Genomic DNA, 21,632 nt, shown 5'->3' with positions numbered 1-21,632 from the left:
TTCTATCGCTCCCGTTTTGTCGGTCATTTATGCATAATAATGTGCATTCCATTTTGTTAATCGGTTGCTGGGTGAAGGCCAGTCCATGCCATGTTGATAACGGGGGTTATTTGACATGGGTTGATGAAGGGGATACAGGCTCGGAGACTGGTTCAGGTCTTACTCTACTCATGATGTTATCCGTGGCCGGGAATCAAACTCGCCAGGGGTTTTTGTGGTACAACGTGTTAACCGCTTCACCACTGTCTCCTCCATTGGAAACGTTACTATGTTACCGAATACTAAATATTGCTATTGTGTGAATTCACTCGTTTGTATGCGAGATGCAAATCTCAAATGTTTATCTTGGTTATATATGAATAAAAATGTAGTTGTACATTTTTCTGTACTGACACCATGTCTTGGCAATATGATTTCTGTATAAAATTGCACCTGGTCAGAATGTGTGTAAATATATTTTTTACTAATGACTATTTTGTGAAATTGTCTGTAGCCTGATATTGAGACCAACCTGAGACGATATAGCCACAACATACTGGAGAGATAAGACACTGCAAATGAGATGAGCAGTACAGATTGCATTCATGAGACATAGTACAAACATACATGGCATCCACAGGGGTATAAATCTACATAGTATGTGGGTTAAATCTTGACTTAAAGCTTTCATGACTGCAGGAATTAATATTCACAGAATAGGAATGTGGGTTCTTCTACCACTTAATCTGCAAGTCCCATAATTGCTATTAAGTAAGGTGACGAACAGCATTGTATGTATATTTACCTTCTGTCGCACCGTACATAGCCAACCGTTCTGCGCGCAATAACATCACAGCTTACACCGTGTGCTCTAATGTCACAATGTACACTGCACAGTAAGATCACAGCTTTCTCTGCGCCGTGACTTCATAGCGTGTGCTATGCCGTGCCTGACATTGCAGCTTATGCTGACATGACTGATGACGCTGGGAACAATGACATCACAACTTACACTGTGCACGATGACATCACAACTTACCCTGTTGTCCGTGACATCGCATCGTACAATGTGACATTGCAGGATTATCGTAATTGCTCGGAGGTCGGGGAATTGTGAATCGTTGCGCAGCTGCTCATTCGCGCGATAAATAAATGTGGTTTATCGATTTATTATAATTTTTTGGTTTACATTGCAGGAACGATTCCGCGATATGCCCATGGAGCCAAAGTTTTTGTACGGCAGCCACTACTCATCCCCGGGCTATGTTCTCTTCTACCTTGTACGTGTGGGTGAGTAACGCAGTCGGTCGCTGTTTGGTTTTTAAAGTTCCATTTGTTTTTCCCATGTGGTGACAGGATCATCCTGTCCAGTAAACAAAAATGAATTTCAATAAACGTTCCCCTCCTACCCATACCGCCTAAAATAGTTATTCCAGAATGTCCCTTTTATTTATTCATAACCTGGAGTTCTATTAAATGGAACGGTGGGGGTTCGTGCATTGTTGGTGAACTGGATTCTGAGCTGTGCACAGGAAACTCCAGGCTCCAACGCATTCCCACTCGAGCTATCGTTCGGAAGCGGGGGAGGATTTTTGTTGGGGAAAAAACAATTGCTCGTTTCTTAACCCATCACTGAAGCTCTTAAGTAGTACACGTTACATAGCCAGGCGGTGGTGTCTACGCTGCATGTGGTGGCGAGATGTTAACTAGCTCGCCTGATATGGAGGAGGTCGTGGGTTCGATCTTGACGCTAACGCCTCTATATTTGGAGTTTGCATGTGTATCTCGCCCCGTGGTCACGTTAATTTTTCTCCCGGATCCTCCGGTTTTTCTCTGCACATTTAGAAACATGTTTTTAGAGTATTTGGCTGCTATAAATTTCCACATGATAAGCCACTTTGTTGAGCTATCATTTTTAAAAAAAATGGCACTTCTGTACTTTCGTTATTTGAATGTAGGTGCTTGCTTACTCTTTTCACGCTGCAATATTTTTTTTGCATTGTTGTTGTAACTCGCTAACCTGCCCCGACTGGACTTCTGTGAAAAAGAGCTTCATAGCTCATCGGATTCCTCCACTAGTTTAAATAAAGCTTCTGATTGATTGTAATGGATATACACCGTGGCAATTTCTCATCCTGTGATGATATGGCTCCATCTCGTCTGTTCATCCCTGCAGTAGTCGCCCCTTTTCGGGTGCACTCTGTCTTTGTGTCTGCATGCGAATGTGTTCATATATTCACTTTGAATTTCTCTTTTTTCCCTGCAGCGCCGGAACACATGCTGTGTCTACAGAATGGAAAGTTTGACAACGCAGACCGCATGTTTAACAGGTGAGATACCTCCCGCACAAACATTCTTTCTGGTTTTTTTTTCATGAATTGCTCTCAATCGATGTTTGATTCTCTAAATCTAATCGATAGACCCATATAATTCTACTCCACGTGGACGGAGTACACTGAAGCCTTTTTAAAAGAATGGATTTACGTTTGTGCAAACATTAAAATTTCAAGTCGTACGCAGCGGAGAGGGGCTGTGCTTTTATGCTGTTGTACAGCAGGGGACAACGTTGCACTGTACTACCGTCCTCCCAAAAGATGTGCACGCCACCTTCACCAGTCCACATTTGCCAATGTCGTGAAGTATGGTCAAATTGCTGCCCCCCCGCCCCCACCTGCGAGCCGCACTGGGAGGTGTGGCTATTATTCGGCCAGTGGCTTGACAAGGGCTGTACAATGTGTAATACCGATTTGTAAACAGGTTCGTATGACTCCTCCAACCACCAGGGGCCGCTATAATCACCATTGTTGAATGATTCTTGAATGGAGTTATGACCGTTCATGGAATAGCTGAGCAAGAATGGTGGGGTGGGGGGGGCGATGGAGAGAGAATCATTAATCTCATAATTCTGCTCTGCATTCCATTATGTACCCACTTTATACTGTCATTAATTGCACAACTTGCTTGCTCAGTAGGTTCCGCAATATATACGTTCTAAGTGGGCTGCCACTTAGAACGTTGACTCATACCAGAACGCTTGTGAAATTGAAATGTTTTAGCATTGCAGACACTTGGAGAAACTGCTTGGAAGGTGTCACAGACTTCAAAGAGGTAAACGATGCATATTTTCATTTCCTCGCACCCCACTTGCCATGCCTTTCACTCCTAACTGCTTTGGCTCTTTCATGTTTTGGCAATCCTCCTTTAAATTAATATCATGAAATATGTTCTTTGTGTAGGTGTGAGAAACTAGACTGGAATTGGTACCCCAGGGATTGAGACTTTTAAGTTGTAATTCACCGCACCTTCCAATTTTTACCGTGCCCTTTTGCGATGAGCCACAACAGAAGTGAAATAAATAATGTCAAGCCATGTGCAGGTTGAATTGTTTATCAAAGGACATTGGCTCTTCTTGCACAGAGACAGGCCAGAGAGGTAGGGTCAAGCTAGCGATGACAATCTCTTATTCCATTGGTATTCATTGCAATTAGTTCTCTGCCGTATGAAAGGCAAAGCTGCGTTTTCATGTTCTTGCAAGCCCTTCATTAAATATTTAAAACAAATTCATGCACAATAATTAATGCTAATGATGGAGGTATTCTCGTGCCATGTCAGTCATGGGGTATTGCCCAACCATACTTCACCACGACATGTCCGTGTGGATTGACTAAATTAATGGGGTGCCTCAGGCCATTTATGACATCACTTGCCACTGATGTTTAGCTCTGGCCAGGAAAGCGCACTTCCGATTTTTTTGTTGCTGTATTCACACCACAGTGTGACCACTGCACCACCGTTCCACGTCTTTTTATCCCTGGCTGGGTATCGAAAGTAAAAAGCGGCGCTCGAGCGTGCTCTCCTGCCCCGAAGTTCTTGCTTCCCACCGAGTCGCCCGACGACAATCGCATGGCTCTGCCCTCCTTCCAGCTGATTCCCGAATTCTACGGGACTGACACAAGTTTCCTGAGGAACGTCCACAACCTGGACCTCGGCGTGCGACAGGGAGGACGGAGGAGCAACAACGTGGAGCTGCCTCCTTGGGCTAAAGGTGAATGCGAGCTGCCGTCTCGTCCCCCTTCGGTTTTGTCGGCTGGTGTCCGCTCCAGGTTTAGAGGTTGAAGGTCAACGTGTGCTCCCACGCTTCTCCTCGACGCAAGCTCCCGTCGTGTTCGTCGCATTGAACTGTCCCGTCCCTGACGCTGTTGTGCCGCCACGTCCGTCTTTGTCTTCCCCTCTTGACTTCCCGCGCAGCTTCACTCGTGCCCCGCAAACATAGACGTCTTCCTTCGTCTGGCGGATTGTGTTATCGTACGCCTCGCGTCCATTCGCTGTTCCTGCCCTGCCTTCTGCCCTCCCGAGTGTATTCGGCGCATATGTTGTGAGCGCATATGCTTCATGAGCGTAAGAAGACGTTATTTTGTGAATACAGGAGCTTAAAGAAAGTGTGTAATAGGCGACCCATTAACGCTCTCTGGCTTCTGTGATATAAAGAATGGCCATTGTCTGCAACGTAAATTTACATTTTTAAGACGACAGTGTTATTGACGAATGCAAAAAAATTTTTTGACAACTCTGGATTGTGAACCACACTACGATTTAAAATGATTAACATCTACGCATCGTGGCAGGATTGTAAGACGCCACCCTTCGGTCGTTCCCTCTTCCCCCCCCCCCCCACCCATGCGATGACGCAGATGCGGCGGACTTCCTGGCAAAGCAGCGCGAGGCTCTGGAGAGCGCCCATGTCTCGGAGCACCTGCACCAGTGGATCGACCTCGTGTTCGGGTACAAGCAGCAGGGCAGCGAGGCCATCGCGGCGCACAACCGTGAGCGAAGAGGCGTTCTCTCTCTCTCTCTATTTCCCCCCCCCCTCCCCACGCGCGGCAGTTACAACACCGCATCGGTCGGGCGGAAGTGGCCATAACCCGCGAGTGCCACAGGTTGTAGCCCGGTATTATGCCTGCTTGTGTTTTCTCATTGCAGTCTTCCATCCACTGACTTATGAAGGAGGAATCGACATCGAAGGGTACTTGCTCTTTCTCTTTTTTTACTTGCGTCATTTTCTTCCGAGGGGAGGTTTAATCTCGGCAACCGATCTAGACGCGCTTTATGTATCCGTCGCTGGCCGAACGGAATGTGTAAAGCTGGATTGGATTGAAGGAACATCTTGACATTCATAGACTTTTTTTTAGTTTGTCCTTCCTCACGCATCTCCAATTTTTGGCGCGGTTGGCTACGTACGGTGCGAAAGAAGTTCTACATACATTCGTAAATATCGGCGCTCGAATGTAATGTCCCTTCATGCAAACTGAGTGCGTCGTAAGAACCAAGTGTTCTGACTCGGGCTCTCCTTGTGGATTAGTGGCAGGTGTGTGTGCTAGTTAAGTTAAGTTCAATCAATTGGTGCTTTTCTTTGGAATTTTAACAGTAAATCTTACGGAGCACATGAACAATAAAATGCCGCCTGGCTCTCAAACTATGCACAGGGTGAATACCCATGGCATTGCATTGGCGTAAACGTAATTGTGTAATAAATATTAAACTGACCATATTGGACACCGCTCTCTTTTTTTAAGCGCAGTCCTTGTGCATGCAGCCTCATAGCATCGGCGTGCACACATTTAATGATGTCACAGTCTTCAAATTGGACTGCTTTGTGCTTGAATTAGACATTGTCGTCCAAATAATTTGCGGCCGAAATCGAGCCGCGGCTGGATTAAGGCCCCCTGCCGATGTTGGCGCCGTCTGTCCTAAACTGACTTGCGACGCAATTCTCCATTTTTCTCATGCATGTGGGAGAATCTCCACGGTGGTCGCCGCCAGTTTTGTCTGTCATCGTCGTGTGTCCGTTTAGCTATTGTGTGTGTGTGTTGTCCACCATCCCTTGCCGCAACGTGTCCTGCCGATGCTCGCTATTATTAACGGTCAATGCGGTGTCTATAATTAGCGTTTTGTTCTATCCAAATGTTCCTTTTTTTCTCTCTCTCTCTCTCTCGGCATAATTCCAAGCATGCATTTTCCCCACGTTTTCAGTCGTAGGTGTATTATCTCTCCATTTGTCGTTTAAAGGACAAACTATAGAATTCCATTTACGGTTACTAATATTGAACTTGTCGGTCAATTCACAATCTTTGCTGTTTCAATTTCACTACAACTTTAATTATTTGAATTTCGAAAGAAATGTACGCATGCACAAATGCCCCTTTTTTATTATTCAGTGTGTGCACATGCCTTGGTGAGGCATGGTTAGGAAGACTTGGCTTCCTTTTCACACCTTCATATTCTGAAATACATTACACACAGATGACACAGCAGAGCATTCCAAAACAAACCGATTACTTGATTGCTATGCTGCACGTTCAAGTAATGACGAAAGTTGAGTTTCAGTTTCGTTGTTCTTGTCACTTGGAGGTTTCCGAAACACACATTGGTAAAATCTCCCGCGTACTCGATGAAGATGTAACAGTTTTCCCATAGCCGTTTTCTTCGTTCCGCACTAAAATTGCTTATCGATTTGGCCCTTGGCCTCTCCTCCCACCGTGCCTTCTCCACCCACACCACTCCCTGCCTCCTCCCCAGGGTCCGCGATGCCACGGACAAAATAGCGGTGCTGACCCAGATCCTGGAGTTCGGACAGACTCCGCTGCAGCTCTTCAAGACGCCGCACCCACAGCGTCTCGCTCCGCGGTACCACAGCCACTCGACCCGTTCGCCCTCCACTCCCAGCAGCCGTGGTGTGCCCTGGACCACCGTAGGTACGGCCACGGCACAGCAGCCCGAAAGAGCAGGGCTCGGCGGATTGGTAGACTTTACCAGTTTAACACCGAAAAGCTTTCGCGACCAATATTATCCATAATATAGGTTTTGCGCCAGATGGAGCTGGTTGTAATCGCCAGCGATGCATCACGGTACTTGAATTGTAAATGTTGTGGGTTTACTCTCCAACACACCGGTGTGCTGAAATGGTAATTAATTGGCATGTTAGTTTACGTGCCCTTAATATAATTGGCTGTCGGATGGTGGTGGGTTTTAATGACGCATCTATATTTACGCGATCTTTTATGGGTACATTTTACAGATTTTTTTTTGTCCGGTTCCGTGATTTTGTAAGCACTTTCCAAAGCAGCGTTAATTTTATTACCGGGATATACTGTCCACAGTGTGATTGTTTGTTTTATTTAGTCGTTATTGATACACTTGAGTCCCCATAAATGTGTCCGAGTTTCAAGACTCGTTTTCAGAAGTCTCATGCCAAGTTTTCACAGAATGGGGTGATGTTGGTGCTGCGGTGTAATCCCAATTGAGTAATTTGCAGGTGACGTTTAGCCAGTATGAGTTACATTGTGTGTGTTCGTGTGCTTTTTAATAACGATGATCTAATGCATGAGGTGGATGACTACTCAAGCGTGGCGATGATGATTGTGACTACAACAACTACCCACCAACGTGTGACTGACTTTGGCGAGACTGAAATAAAGATGCAGAGAAAAAAATAATTTAGTGACGTCATTAGAACTTGTAATGTCGTACAATGAAGAGCAAACGTGGGTCTTGGCTGAGCTGATAACATGGTGGCGGGTGGGGCGTTGAGAGGCGGAGGTGGAAATTGCATAACCCATCGCTCCAATATTTAATAACGGAATGCACTCAATTTTTTCCTGCTTCAGTCGATGAGACCAGAGTCATTACTTCACGAAATCCACAGACATAAGACTTGCCCAACATTCCTCTGGTTGCCATTGACTAAGATCATGACTGAAATAAATAATTTTGACTAAGTTAACACCGAATGTCACCTGCATTTTTGAATGTTAATAAAAGCAAGCGGGCTTGACCAGGACATTTCGCGAGCGAGGATTATGGTTTGGGGGGGGGGGGGGTCGAGACCAATAAGAGTGGCAGCCAAAGGATGGAACGAGTCTAGACCGCATCCACCGCAGAGATGGAGCGATTAAAGTCTGCTCGTGCGTGGGTGGATTGTTTAGTCCATGAGAAGTGTCGTCAGCCTGAGGAAAACTTCATTCAGCAGTGGTTTGATTTTTATAAGCTTTTTAATAATGACTGACGCTATCTATCATTGACGCCCTGCACACTTGTAATGGTTGCGTGAATGGGATTGTGGCGCTGTGGCAGGACACCCAAAACTGTCCAATTTATGAGATTAGGTCAAATCCCAGTTCGTGTGCGCTCGATGGTGCCATCTCTTTGTGATCAACCCCCCCACCATCATCAAGATTGCTGGGTTGATATTCTTAGTTCTTTCGGTAAAGTCACGTTGACTTTACCGAAAGAACTAAGAATATGAATTACTGCAGTCACGAAAGCTTTAAATCAAAATTGCTGGGTTGCTGGACCGCAGGGCAGAAAGCTGCCATAACCCCCCCCCGAAAATAACAGAAATGCCACCTGTTCACAGACCAGGCGGCCGACGCAAATCCTGAAGACTCGTGCTTTGAAGACCTGACGGAGGACAGCAAAACACTCATTTGGAGCAACCTCGGCGAGATGAAGATCTCTTCACGGCACAAATTTCACAAGGAGTGAGGAATTCCCCATCCCTCGCACCTACGTGTGAAGGCTGCCCGCGATAGGGCGATGCGTCGTGCAATAAGAGGCTCGCGACATCCGCGTCCAGTTCCCCCCCCCCCCCCCCAACTAAATATCGTGAAATTGTAATGGTCATTTCTCTTTTCGTTTTACTTTGCACCCTGAAAAAATATGCCAAACATAATAGGTTTTTTTGGGTTGGATTGCGTAAATATTAATGTTTTCTTAAATCCACCACTGCCTGACATAGCCAATTAGTCAGGGATTGTCACGTAAACAAAACGTGCCAATTTGTTACTCGTACAGCACACCGGTGTGTTGGAAAGTAAACCCCCAACATTTACAATTCGAATACTGTAACGTTTTGCCGGTAATTGCAACAACCAGCATCATCAGGCGAGCCAATCAGGCGTGACGACCAGAGGGTTGGGGGCGGGGGGGGGGGTTATGTATTCCTATATCCATTTCCGGTTGGGTTATTCATAGTTAACATATATAATGTGCATGCGCGATGTACTTACATTATGCATAAAACAATCATTTAAAGATATACGTGAATAGCTATAAATGTATTCTGGAGTATTTGACGGTGTGCTGGTTATGACATCGTTCGTGGACCCAGTTCAGTTGGTGATTGTGCAACTCGCAGTTTGAGTGCGTCTTTTATGGAGCGGCGTTGTGGGTTGCAAAGCTGTGGTGCGTGGAAAATGAACCTCAGGCTTGCGTTTTGATTGAACTGCTATTGCAGAATAACTTTTTAAGTGACTGTTAATCCTACTGCGGAAGAACAGCAAAGCACAGGCAACACGATAAACTTTCACGATACAATTTACGAAGTTGCAGTCGACTGACACTTGCAATTGTCACGTCGTGAAGATAAATTGATATTAGAATCATTATTTATACTGGAGCTATAAAGCGATTTTTCACGGATGACCAGGAAGATTTATCATGGGGAATTCTATCTCTGCAAATCTAACATTCACGAGGACTCCTCTCTTCCCCAGGTCTTCCCACGCGACACTCGCAGTCGCTTGCCCCACCGTACGAAACGCCCCCCCCCCCCACCCCGTGCGTTGTGCCGCTACTTCCCGTGGTCGCTGTTAATGCCTCCCTGCCTCGTGGTGGCACTGACGAGTCGCATTCACCCCCTCCACCCGTTGCTGGTCCTATGCGGTGAAAGCAAGCCCGCCTTTTCTGGCCGGAGGAATGCTCAATAATCCAATTACCGCTGACCTTTAGGGGGCTGGCAAGATGCCGCACGTTTCCCTTGCGTTTGGCCGTTAGACAGGGCCATTTCCAGAAGACGAGGTTTTAATTGACACCCGCCTTCAGGCCATGCTGGACGGATTAACTTGGCCGGTCTGCAGTGCAGGACAATTTACGGTGCAGTGTGAATTTATATGGCATCTAAATGTGACCTGCATTTCAAAACGCTGTATAGAAACAGGGGACATTTACTGTGTGTGTCTCTATGTGATTGGAGACAATCACATAGAGACCCACAGATGCACCCCAGAGACGGATATATTAACCTCGACGCCTATAAATTTACACGTGGGTGGGCACCACATACTCTCGTAGGCTTGGACCCATAGAACCCCGGTCTTGTTACTTTGTGTGTGTGCCATTCAGTTTTCTTTATCTTTTTGAAGTGATTGGTTTACATTTTCTATACTTTGCACTCCTGTGATTTGTGTTCGTGTTGTTCGTTGTTGTAATGTTCTGACCCGTGCATTCCTTCCAGTATAAAGATTCTGTTTCTGTATTTCTCAGTCCCGTGTCGGCGATCTGCGCCACGTCCGACGACTCTGCCGTGTTCACCACATCTCAAGGTACGGAAATGTTGGTAATGATACTGTACATGTGCCGCGGTGGGGACGTTAACTACCTCGTCTGAAATACAGGATGTTGTGGGTTCATCCTGATCCTGACGCTGTATATTTGAAATTTGAGTTTCTCTCCCTGTGGTAGCGTGGATTTTTCTCCACGTCCTCCGGGTTTTCCTTTCACGTTTTAAAATCGACATCATGCGTCAAGAGTATTTGGCTACTGCTATAAATATCCACGTGATAAGCCACTTGGTTGAGCTACCGTTTGTGATGGCCAGGTCGCTTTTGAAAAATAGCTATATATATCAGTGGTAAAAAAAAAGTTAATTTCTGTAGGTCATGGGGGTCATTTGATCTTTTATCCGTGCCGGTTGGTGAAGGCAGGGAGCAAAGAAGAAAAGTACAGCAATGGATATTTCTGCACGGCCTTCTGCTGCTCCATAATGTAGCCCCGTGGCCTATATACCCTTGTTGTGCATGGTTGTCACACGTCAAAGCATCATCCAGGCCTCAATCCTGCTTGGCTTCCAAGATCTGGCGAAGAGTCGGGCGCATTTTGGGCAGTTTGGTAAATAGGTGCCTCCAGAGTAAAACGATGTTAATGTATTTTATGTGGCGAGATGGATATGAACGAAGACGTATGGTTTGCTTAACTCTGTGGTTAAGAAAGGTCATTCGGGTCCTTTATGTATGTGATGGTTAATGCACTGCTGTGAACCCAGCAACCTTCATTTGATTTTGTGGCCACTGCTGACATCATTGGCAAGGGATGTCTGAACCAGTGCCCCATCTCCCCCCCCCCCACCCCCGTTGCCAAGCCACACTGACCAGCATGCTAAAGTATGGCCAATAAACCCCCATGACTGTCATGGTATGGGGAGGCAAAGAGTTGTACATTCTATTGAAAAAGGGTTGTAAAGTATTTCTAAAAAATTTATATGCATACAATATCCATAATGTGTCGCTCACTTTACTGACATTCCGAGCGCTTTTCTTTGCCCATCTTCCCTCGTACTGCTCCACTCGGATCACCTCCCATCTTTGTCCCTTGTCCCAAGTTCTTCTTGCCTCGCTCAATTCAAGAAATGCTTTCACTATTTTTACTGTATCTTAGTGCTGTTTGTTGTTGGCCGCTTGATAGTTGTGGGCCCTTTTGGGCCTGTGCACCGAAACCACGATTTCGAAACGCACAACTTAAGTTACAGTTTTGTTTTTAACTTCATACACATGCATTCACGACCAATGTAATTCATAATTGTTTTTTTCTTTTTGGGTTGGGTCGTTTTTCTAAGTGTGTCGTCAACTCTCCACCACCCGACCAGACCATTAATAAAAGCGTCGGGTGATTCAAACGTGCTAGCTTTATTAATCTCACTATTTAAACGTGAAATTACTCTCCAACACAACACTGGTGGTGCTGCTGAAGTTAGTAATCGATTTGGCACGTTTGATTCGCATTGACACTTTTTTATTGCTTTGTAATATTTTGGAGGGGGTTGACGACGCACACATTTACACTACAAGCTAACGCAAAAGGCAAACCAGTTACGAATCGCTCCTTGATTTTTGCTTGTTTCCGTCGCCATGTGAGCGTTTGGTGCCGACTGACTCTCATTTCTGTGAAATAGAAGTGCACGCGCCCGGCTTATCAGCCTGACTGGAAGGGGAAAAAACCCCCAGCAGCAATTTTAATTCACTTTGCTGATAATGACCACACGGTTTGCTCCAGGCATGCTGCAATTTGATGCCATGCGGTGCTTCACTAGATGGCAGTTGCACGAGACGCCCATGGAAGCCCTGGTGAATAGACAACTTAATTACAAAGAAACGTAATGCGGGCTCGCGCGTGCGTGGCATTGCCACAAATTGAAAGCCAACCTGGCACGCAAAATGTACCCAAGCATAATTTATCTCTGGCACGTAAATTGCGCACAACCATTGCCATGTACCCACAAAACACAACTTAAGGCAATGAGGGGTTGCGTTTGACGGCAGTGTCCAACTGCAGATCGAAAGTGCTCTGCACCGCTGGAATGAACGCGCGCTGTCCTATAACGTGGAACATGCACACACTGTGTTCCTTCTCGTCGTTGAAATGGACAACCAATAAAATCGCTTTTAGCTCCTCGAGCCCCCCCCCCCCCAATAAAAGCAACACCCTGGAATCGTTTCAACTTCCAAGTCTTGGCAGAAAGTGCCCCATTTAAATAAATTCAGCTTTGGACGTGGCTGGTGCTGTAGGGCGAGTCGAAGCACCCCCCCCCCCCCCCACCTCCTAACACCATGGGGTTGGAGTTATACAAATCGTGTGTTAAGAAAATATATAAGGGTTTAACGGTTTGGGCAGTGGCCAAAATATCGCTAGACGAGATATATTGTTAGAAATATTTTCCTGCTGCAGTAATGAAGTGGTGGGCCAAAAATCAGAATGCAGGGTTATTTAATTTAAACACTGGCATGGAAATAATTTTAATTGTTTATTATTTAAGTTTGTTTTATCTACTAATTATCATTTATCTATTTTTTTCTTCCTGGTGGGGTCGCCCCAAATCTGTCGTTCACAAAACTCGACAGAACCCAGAATGAATTTGGACGAAACATTTAATAAAAAAGTTGACATTATGCCTTTTTATTAAAAAAAAGCTTAAATTAACATACCATTAGTGCATAGACTCTTGAAATTAATTACCTTACGTGGCTTGACTTTTGGGCCACCCTGTATAATTTGCTGCTTTAATGTAGTGCTTCATCCGAGGGCACGCCCGCCAAGGAGATGGAGTGTTTTAAGTCGACTGCGGGTTAGCGCACTGCGCTCTGAACCAGGTGACCAGAGTTTAGATTCTGACAACGGCTGACGTCCGCGGCACGCGATGACAAGTGAAACTGTTTCTGCGTTCCTACCCTATCGAGTAAGAGCGCACTTACCTACCAGCATGGTGAAGTATGGTCAAACAACCCTCATGAATAATACTGTGTTGGGGGGGGGGGCGTGGAGACTTGCATTGACCAAGTGGCTCTGAAATACTTTTTTATGTACGGCACTTAGCAGTGTTAATGGCAAAGTGAAAAGTTGATATTTGTTTGGTCGCTTGTTTTAAGTTATGACTTTATCCTTGTATTCTTAATTTCTGCTTTGTCCTCCTCTGCAGACTCGACCTTGAAAATGTTTTCCAAAGATTGCATGGCTCTTCAACGCAGCGTCACCTTTTCCTTCATGGTAAGGGACCCCCCCCCCAGTTAAAATTTGTGCGTTGTGTGCCATTTTTAAAGCCTGCAAAAAAAACGAACCACAGTTTTGACACGCCTGCAAATTGAGGCGTCACGCCAGGATGCCGATGAAGTTACCCGTGTCCAACTGCTTCTTTGACCTCTCCATGTGCATCAGTGTGTGTTTGTGAACATCGCCACTGGGGAGACGAAGGGGGTCGTGCGTGCTGCTGGCCATTCGCCCCCGTCGTATGCCGTGCCGGCCTTCATCGGTGCTACTCGTTAACAGCACTTGCCCCAAACGGCCTCTTAAGGCTATATGGGGGAATATCCATCTTTTTATATATATAAATGTATGCATGCACATGTGTTTTAAGATGAATAGCATTCAGCGTTTGTAAAGTAATTGCTCATCATGACCTTTTCATTACAGGCCCTGTCTACATGCACAGTGCTCCCCGGAGACTCCACCGTTATATGTGGCTCCTGGGATAACAACGTGTAAGCGCTCACTACTCTGTGCCGTAGTAGTGGTAGGAGGATTATTATTAAGCTCGAGTCTCAAGCCTCCTTTTTCAGGAGGCTCCTGTCAAGGTTTTGCAGGCACAGCCAACGTTGTCGATGTTCCACAATCCTAATTGAGTAGATTATAGGTAACGTTTCAGCATTGGGACATTTGGCCCACACGATGTAATATTTTTTTTTGCTTTCTCCTAATGAAATTTTTGCTATGGCAGGATGCCAGGTGAATCTGGAGGAAACCTAATAAAACCCGCTCCTCTGCTCTTGAGGTGTGTGCTAAGCAGAATAGACACAACCTCCCAGATAATACCATTACTCTTAAGATTATTCGTGAGTGGATTATCCGAGTTGTTGAATAATCGTGCTTGTAAAAAAAAACATTAACTGTGAAACTTAACATTCATTGGGCTCTGCCACAGTAGTGGTGTAAATGATCAGCACGCCAGACTTGGCAGTACAGAGGTCACCGATTTTTCTATTCGGTCTCCCGGCGCGGAGGTGAGTAGGTGTAAAACCGGTGCCTGCACCGAGACCAGCTGTAGCACAGCAGGGCAATCGAGGGATGGCGACAACGTGGGTGGGAGGCGTTCATCCAACAGTGGATAAAACATGGCTCATAAGTAAACCTTATCCTTACGACGAAATAACTCTCAAACGGTGTTCAGGACATTTATTGGATATTGGGTATGCACCACCGCGCCTGACGACAAAGGTCAGAATTGATTAGGATATCACTCTCCACCTGATGTCAGCCGTCGCTGGGAGTCGTCAAACTCAGGCCTCCAGGTTCGTAGCACGGTGCGCTAACCAATGCCCTGCCGAACCATCCCAACGAGATGGTACAATATTTATTTACGGAAATATTTGTTATCCTAATGTTTTGGTCGGAATGTTTACGGCGTCGCTTTATCTCCTCATTTGTTCATGGTGTTTATTTTTTCACGGTAACTAATGGAGGTATTTGCAAGTGCTGTTCATGGACAGATTAACATTTGAAAATGATTTGCATCGATCATGATGGTAAATCCAGTATTGAAAATTAGTCATTGATTTCTGGTGAGGATTTTGGAGAGGGAAAAAAAATCCTGACATGCAATGCATTATCTCCAAAAATATATAATAAAATCATTATACACTTAAATCTACATCAGCACCCATTTAACATCGCAGAGCCTTAATTCAGGAGTCGGTGGATACCGTTCCTTGCCAGTTTTCGATGTAGATTGTCTATATCGGCAAACAAAACTATTGGCGGTTTTATTTCGCCAAGATGCGCGCGATGTCCAACGTCTCCAACTGTACACTAGCCGCCTAATTTGCCCTTCAGCGATTTTTTTTTTCCTCCCAGGATTAAAGAGTCATTGGATTCAATAATAGATATTTTTTTTGTTTTTAAATATTTTTTTGTAACTACTGCTGTTGCTTCTTCCTGACATTTCTGCTCACATGGCGGCTGCTTCGCCGGTTCTCTTCCACCGTCCATTGCTGTCCTCATTGCTGTACCACTTCGATTTGTTAGTCGTGTAATATTCCTTGAGGCTCCTGCTGTACTCGTTTGCTGCACTATCGATGTTTTTTTGTTTGTTGTTGGGCCGGTGCAGCACCACGGACCTCCCTTGTCATATAGCCTTTGTAATATAATATGGCGCTAAACGGGACCATCATCCGCGTAACAAAAAATAAATTTTTACTTGATACTGGAATACCATTTCTCCACATCTGATAGTTTTTTTTGCATTGTTTGTAACTTTCTAACCCACCCCTACTAGACATCTGCGAAAAATAGCTTTATAGCTTGTAGGATTCCTCCAGTATGAGTAGATCTTCCGATTCCGAAGTGGGAACATTCATATAATTTCAGCCACTAGGCCTGTTCCCCCTCTCGCTCCCAAAGACAAAGATCCCCCCTATGGCCTTGACGAGCTGTTGGGGAAAGTGCTGTTAGTGAACACCGATCAAGGCCTGGCACGGTACACAAGGGGTGGGTGGCCAACACTATGCCCGGCCGCCTTTGTTTCCCTAGTGGCCATGTTGACACTGTGTACCAGGTACTTATTTGAGGCCTAGTTGACCTAGGTAACGCCCGGTACGAGTTCAGATAAACGCAGCGAGTGGGAATCGAACTCTGGTCTCCAGTCGTAGCACGGCACGCTAAATGCTCCCCTCTTCCCCCCCCCACCCACATTAGGTACTTCTACTCGATAGCGTTTGGCCGCAGGCACGACACGCTGATGGGGCATGATGACGCCGTGTCGCGTGTCTGCTGGCGCGCCGACGTCCTCTACACAGCCTCCTGGGACTCCACGGTCAAGGTGGGGAGCGCCACTTGCTACCACGAACCCTGGCCAACAACTACTCCCATGGCACGCACGCTCGCTCGCCTGCAGTTAGCTATGTGCAGTGCGAAAAGTTCTACACACACGTACAGCCACGTTTTGAACTCTGGTAAAAGTTTTTTTCGCTCCTCGCGTTATTTAGTTTTGTTGTTTAACGAACACTAGGAAGAACACTTGTGCGTATGCATGGCAGTGACATTTAGCAAATGAGTTTTATACAACTGTAAGTCACCGAAAAACATGATTAAATTCTAGAGGGTAAATCCTGACTCGCAAGATGAGACAAATGCAATTTTGTTCATATTCAATCATCTTAACGAGATCGACAGACGGACATAGCTATTGCATTAACGCTTTCAACCTTGGTTGGAAAGCATTAATAAAAAATGTGCAACCCATTTTCAATCCACTGATGGATGAAGGCCTCCCCATGCTGCTCTGAGCATGCGGGTTGATTGATTATACTTCACGATGGTGGTCAGTGCGGTTTGAAGGGGGGACGGGGGGTTATCTACTGCCAGCTCCTACGCCACTCGCCACTTGTGTCAACCATGGACTCAACTCGGCCCGCTGGATTCAAAACGCAACGCGCTAACTGTTGCGCCACCACTCGATCCCTTAATTTAAATATTTAAAGGGGGGGAAATAATTGAATAAAAAACTATTTGGCTGTTGCTTCGTTAATAAATATTCAAGAACTGTTCCCATTCTCTCCTGAGTTGAAATCTGTGGCAATGGAAGAAAAAACACTTTTTTATATTGATGTCCGGCCCTTCTACAAGGCTGTGAAATGTGACGGCGGCTTGCTTGGGTGCCTCCATCCAGCAGTGGATTGATCATGGCTGATGTCGATGGTGTACAGCCAATCTCCTGCAATATAACTACCATGCGCTGTTTAAGCGGTGCTCTTATCCCCAGCAGCGTGTAGTTTCGGGTTTTATGCATGGCTCGGTGTGTGTGTGTGTGTTTTATAAACTACACGTTTTTTCTGCCAGAACTTTTTTGCGCAGACTTGTCGGCTCGCAAAAACAACAAATATACGCGTTTTTTGGTTATTTTGTTAAGTTACAAGTTCCAATGCATTATTTCCTAATGGGTGGAACGATGGTGGATTAAAATAAAAATGTCAGCCACTACATCAGGTGGGTACCACAGCAGAGGGAGAGTATTTGCAGGTAATGGTATTTATGTTTAAATACGTGATGTGAATGGGTAAAAATTTTCACCGTGAAGTCGGGAACTGTTTGCCCCCGAACGTAACGATCTCATGGCTTTCTTGCCTCTGCCAAATAGATATTCTGTAGTAAAATAATTCCTTTGACACCTGAGCGCATTATTTGGTGCTGCTGCATTGCCATTGGTTGATGATTATCTGTACTGGGTTTGGGCCTCTCCTAGATTTGCTCGGCCTCAAATGAGTAGCTAGTGCAGTGTGTAAACTTCCCCATGAGGGAGACGGTCTGCTGGATGTGGTGCTTGCTTGTATACTACCTACCCCCTCGTGCGCCGTGCCCGTCTTTATAGGCGCTCGCGAACTGCAATTGCCCCCACAGTCTGTTAAGGCTTAACGGGGGATCTTCCTCTTTGTTTTGCACAAGCATAATTGAACAAAAACAACACCCCACATGCATCAATAACAACACTGTGTGGCCTTTGTGGGGGGAAAATATATAACAGGCAACGATTTGGACAGTGCCTGAAACGTCAGCTATTATATATTGTTTTTATTTTAAGACCAGACACGGTGTTGTTGACAAATGTGGCGAGTTTGTATTTACCCTTGGCAAATTGTGTTTGTTTGAATTAATTGCAGCTGTGAACGAAATTGATGACCTAATATGCACTGAAATATAGCAGACATTTGTTTTTCTGTTTGCACCAAGTATGTATTAGGACCCTGGTTGAATTTTACAAAGTGACATTTTCCAAAAGTATGTTTTATATATATAAATATTTAAAACAAGATGCATTGCAGTTCGAAAACTCCATTTAAAAATTTTAGGCAGGGCTCGGCAAAAAATGGCAACGTTCTCCCTCTGCTTTGTGAAAAATCCTCGTTAGTCAAGCAGGACCCTTTGCTTGGATAGCGTTCGGCTTGGGCCGACTACCACCATCAGGTTATTTTAGAGGCGTCTGGTGGGGCCATTCCACACGTTGGTTAGCAGTGAGGCAGTGCAACAACATCTGTAGCGGTTTTGTACTTCTATTGCTCCACGTACGTGATCATCCCCGCCTTCACCAGCTTGCATTCGCAGCTTCGGTGAAGTATGGTCGAATAATCGGCCACTCCCCGGCACGGCATGTGGAGGCCCTCGTCTAGCAGTGGACTGACAAACAGGGTCGCTGTACGCGTAGGAAAAATGTGTTAACGCTAACCTCCGACATCCTCGAGAAGGGTACACCGTCCATTTGCCTTCCACCTGCAAGAGCACCTTGATCAATGTGTGCGCAACGCTACATTACCTTGTACCTTTTTAAAGTGAGATGAATGCGAGCTCCGTACAGACGCGTGTGTATTCACTCACCCGTGGAGGAGTCACGGACATGTGTATGAATGGACGTTTCTCATGCCGTAGCTTAACATGTGCTCGCGTGTCTGCGGTTGATTTGTGGTCGCGCGCCTGTCCGTGTACGTTGATGTGTAATTGCACGTGTGCCTGGTGTGCGATGGTGCTAGCGGTTAGCACGTTGTGCCACGGACGCATAAAACACAAGTTCGATTCCCGGCCATGGCTAACATCAGGCATTTGTCTGATGCAGTCCTAGGTTGAGTCGCCAATTCGGTAAGATGGTTAACTACGTCGCCTGGTATACAGCAGGTCGTGGATTCAATCCCAACCATGACGCCTGTATATTTTCTATTTGCATGTCTCTCTCTCTCTCTCCGGGTCCTCCGGTTTTTCCCTCCACATTTTAGAATCAACATCACACGTTTAGAGTATATTTGGCCGCTATAAATTTCCACGTAATAAGCCACTGCAATGTGCTATCATTTGTGGTCAGGTCGCTTGTGAAAAAGAGCTATACAGCTTCGGTGGACCTTACCGGGCAAAATAAAAAAAATTCTCAATAGTTTTAAACAAGCACCTGGTGCAATGTGTAAACATGAGCACAGGAGAGACAGTCGGCCAACAATGGTGCTGGCTTCACGATCTCCTTGTAAGTCATGCCATCCCTCCAAAGGTCCCTGCTAACAGCACTTGCTCGAACAGCCTTTGTAGGTTCATACGGGGAGGTGGGGTGGCACACAATTGACTTTGTCTTAGTGACTGTACTTGTACTTGTCTTTTCATTTTTTCCTCAAGATGTGGTCATGCCGGGCTGAAGACTTGATGAGTCAGCGGCGGAATAACTGTGAGCTCCTTGTAGAGCTGGAACATGATGCTGGGGTAAGACTCCATTAGTTAGCAACCATTTAATTAATAAATAATACCCCCCCTCCCCCCCCCCCCCGAAGGTCAATGAATAAATGCTTCTCGTAATGATCGCACCGATTGCCTGCATCCTGTCATCCGATCGATATTGTGCATCGCATTAGAATTAGCAAATGTCAACAGTTAATAACCAATTTGTTAAAGTGTTGTTCAGTTGCTTATCCTCCATTTAACTAGGCTGGTGAAAGTATTATTTTAACGGGTGGAAAAGGTGGGGGTGGGGTGGAAAACGAACTATCCATTGATATCTCGTTCCGTTTTGATAGGCAATCGTAAATAATGTATTAACTGCGATATTGTCCTGGGAGTAATGGGGTGAGCAGGTCGTTAAAAAGTCGTAAGTTTGATTTGAAATCCACAGTAGAGGATTTCTTGGAAACTATCGTGTGGCTGGCTTTCTTCCAGCAGCTTTGGTTTGCTTCCACACATGAAATTCACAGCCTCTTTGTTCATCCACTGCTAAATGAAGGGACTCCCCCCCCCCCCCCCTCATCCGGCAGTTACTTAACCATACTTCATTATGCTGGTCAGCACAATTTGGACCGAGTTTTTAGACATCGCCTGCTACTGGCGCAAGCCATCTCGTTGTTACAAACAGACCGCCTGGTTTATTTGGTCAGTCGCGCAATGGCCTCAGCCTGGCCAGGCCGCCACGGAGACGTGGATACGTGTGCGCAGCCCAAGGTGGGGCCAACGTCAAGCCAGCCTCGCTTCCCCACCACCCGAGGACACGTGACGCACGCACGGCGGCACGCAGCCACGCACCGAGCTCTAACGCGCGCACGGCAACGGCACGCAGCCGCGCACTAACGCGGGCGAAAACCTGCCGTCGCACCCGTCCGTCCGCAGGTGTGCTGCATGCACGTGAACGAGGCCAACACGATGCTCGCTTCCGGAGCCAAAGACGGCCTCGTCACCATATGGGATCTGGAGGCCTACGTGGTGCTGAGGCAGCTCCACGCGCACGCGGGCACCGTCAACGACATCGCCTTCAGTCCCGGTGAGAGTCGTAGGGCCTCTGCCTTCAGAGCTTGGGTTCAAGTCTGGATCGGGGGGGGGGTGGCTGTGGTGGTTGGGCAGTTCGGATTGAGAGCAAGGGTTATAATTGGTGAGAGCAAATATAGATGGTGGGGTGAATGTTAGGGTTTGGTGCTCGGTTACAGTTAGCGCTAGGGTTAGGAGCTTGAGCTCTAGTTAGGACTAGGGTTAAGGCGAGCTTTTACGGTGGGTGTTTGCATTGGCTCTGTGTTCGGGCTGAAGGCTAAGTTCAGCACCTAGGGTTAAGGCTTAAGGTATGGTGAGGGTTATCGTCCGTGTTTAGTGTTAGGGCGATGGTTATAGCTTGGGAAGTACAAGAACTATGATTAAGGTTAGGGGTTGAGTTTCGTATTTAGACAAGAATTAGGAATAGGGTTATGATAAAGACTTGAATTGCGGTGAGGCTTACAGTTATAGCTCATGATATTGTACGTGTTATTCGGCATCTCTCCATTCTTTTATCTTCCTACTCTATCCACGGCTGCATGAAGATTAAAATCACGCATCCAACCTGCGCGTACGTTCTCTCCTGTATCTCGGTGTAACCTTTTTAGTAAGGGCCGGTTCTCGGACTCGATGTAAGAGCTCGGGCGTTGGGGGGTTAAGTTCCGGCTGCCCTAGAGAGTAACGAGGGTGAGGAGGGATTTGGCTCTGCGGTGCGTGCTGCCCAAGCGCTAATGAGTGCTCCGTACAGGTTGTGCATCGTTACACTCTACACTGGCACTATGATAGCGTGGGGG

At 46.1% G+C, this 21,632-nt stretch overlaps 1 protein-coding gene and 1 long non-coding RNA gene across 3 annotated transcripts in view; one reads left to right on the top strand and one right to left on the bottom strand.

Annotated features, from left to right (window-relative positions):
* Window positions 1-21,632, bottom strand: part of LOC142930910 (uncharacterized) — a 559,094-nt gene that overhangs the window by 148,114 nt on the left and 389,348 nt on the right. The gene's annotated exons all lie outside the window — the stretch shown is intronic.
* The window catches only part of NSMAF (neutral sphingomyelinase activation associated factor), a 61,588-nt gene that overhangs the window by 26,527 nt on the left and 13,429 nt on the right, over window positions 1-21,632 (top strand). The window contains exons 15-28 of one of the 2 annotated variants that reach the window (XM_032971050.2): window positions 1,176-1,269; window positions 2,246-2,309; window positions 3,036-3,087; window positions 3,904-4,024; window positions 4,671-4,802; window positions 4,960-5,002; window positions 6,556-6,731; window positions 8,393-8,516; window positions 10,300-10,358; window positions 13,505-13,572; window positions 13,996-14,063; window positions 16,273-16,396; window positions 19,726-19,809; window positions 20,704-20,854. In XM_032971050.2, coding sequence (XP_032826941.2) covers window positions 1,176-1,269; window positions 2,246-2,309; window positions 3,036-3,087; window positions 3,904-4,024; window positions 4,671-4,802; window positions 4,960-5,002; window positions 6,556-6,731; window positions 8,393-8,516; window positions 10,300-10,358; window positions 13,505-13,572; window positions 13,996-14,063; window positions 16,273-16,396; window positions 19,726-19,809; window positions 20,704-20,854 — 1,360 coding nt within the window. Of the gene's footprint in view, window positions 1-1,175; window positions 1,270-2,245; window positions 2,310-3,008; window positions 3,088-3,903; window positions 4,025-4,670; window positions 4,803-4,959; window positions 5,003-6,555; window positions 6,732-8,392; window positions 8,517-10,299; window positions 10,359-13,504; window positions 13,573-13,995; window positions 14,064-16,272; window positions 16,397-19,725; window positions 19,810-20,703; window positions 20,855-21,632 lie in introns of both variants that reach the window. The other variant, XM_076074045.1, reaches the window with a different exon arrangement.

The sequence above is a fragment of the Petromyzon marinus genome, chromosome 45, assembly GCF_048934315.1.
Source record: "Petromyzon marinus isolate PM22_M1 ecotype Great Lakes invasive population chromosome 45, UKy_Petmar_22M1.pri1.0, whole genome shotgun sequence".
In the NCBI taxonomy this organism is placed as follows: domain Eukaryota; kingdom Metazoa; phylum Chordata; class Hyperoartia; order Petromyzontiformes; family Petromyzontidae; genus Petromyzon; species Petromyzon marinus.
Note: the sequence above shows the minus strand (reverse complement) of the source record. Positions and strands in the feature narration are given on the sequence as shown.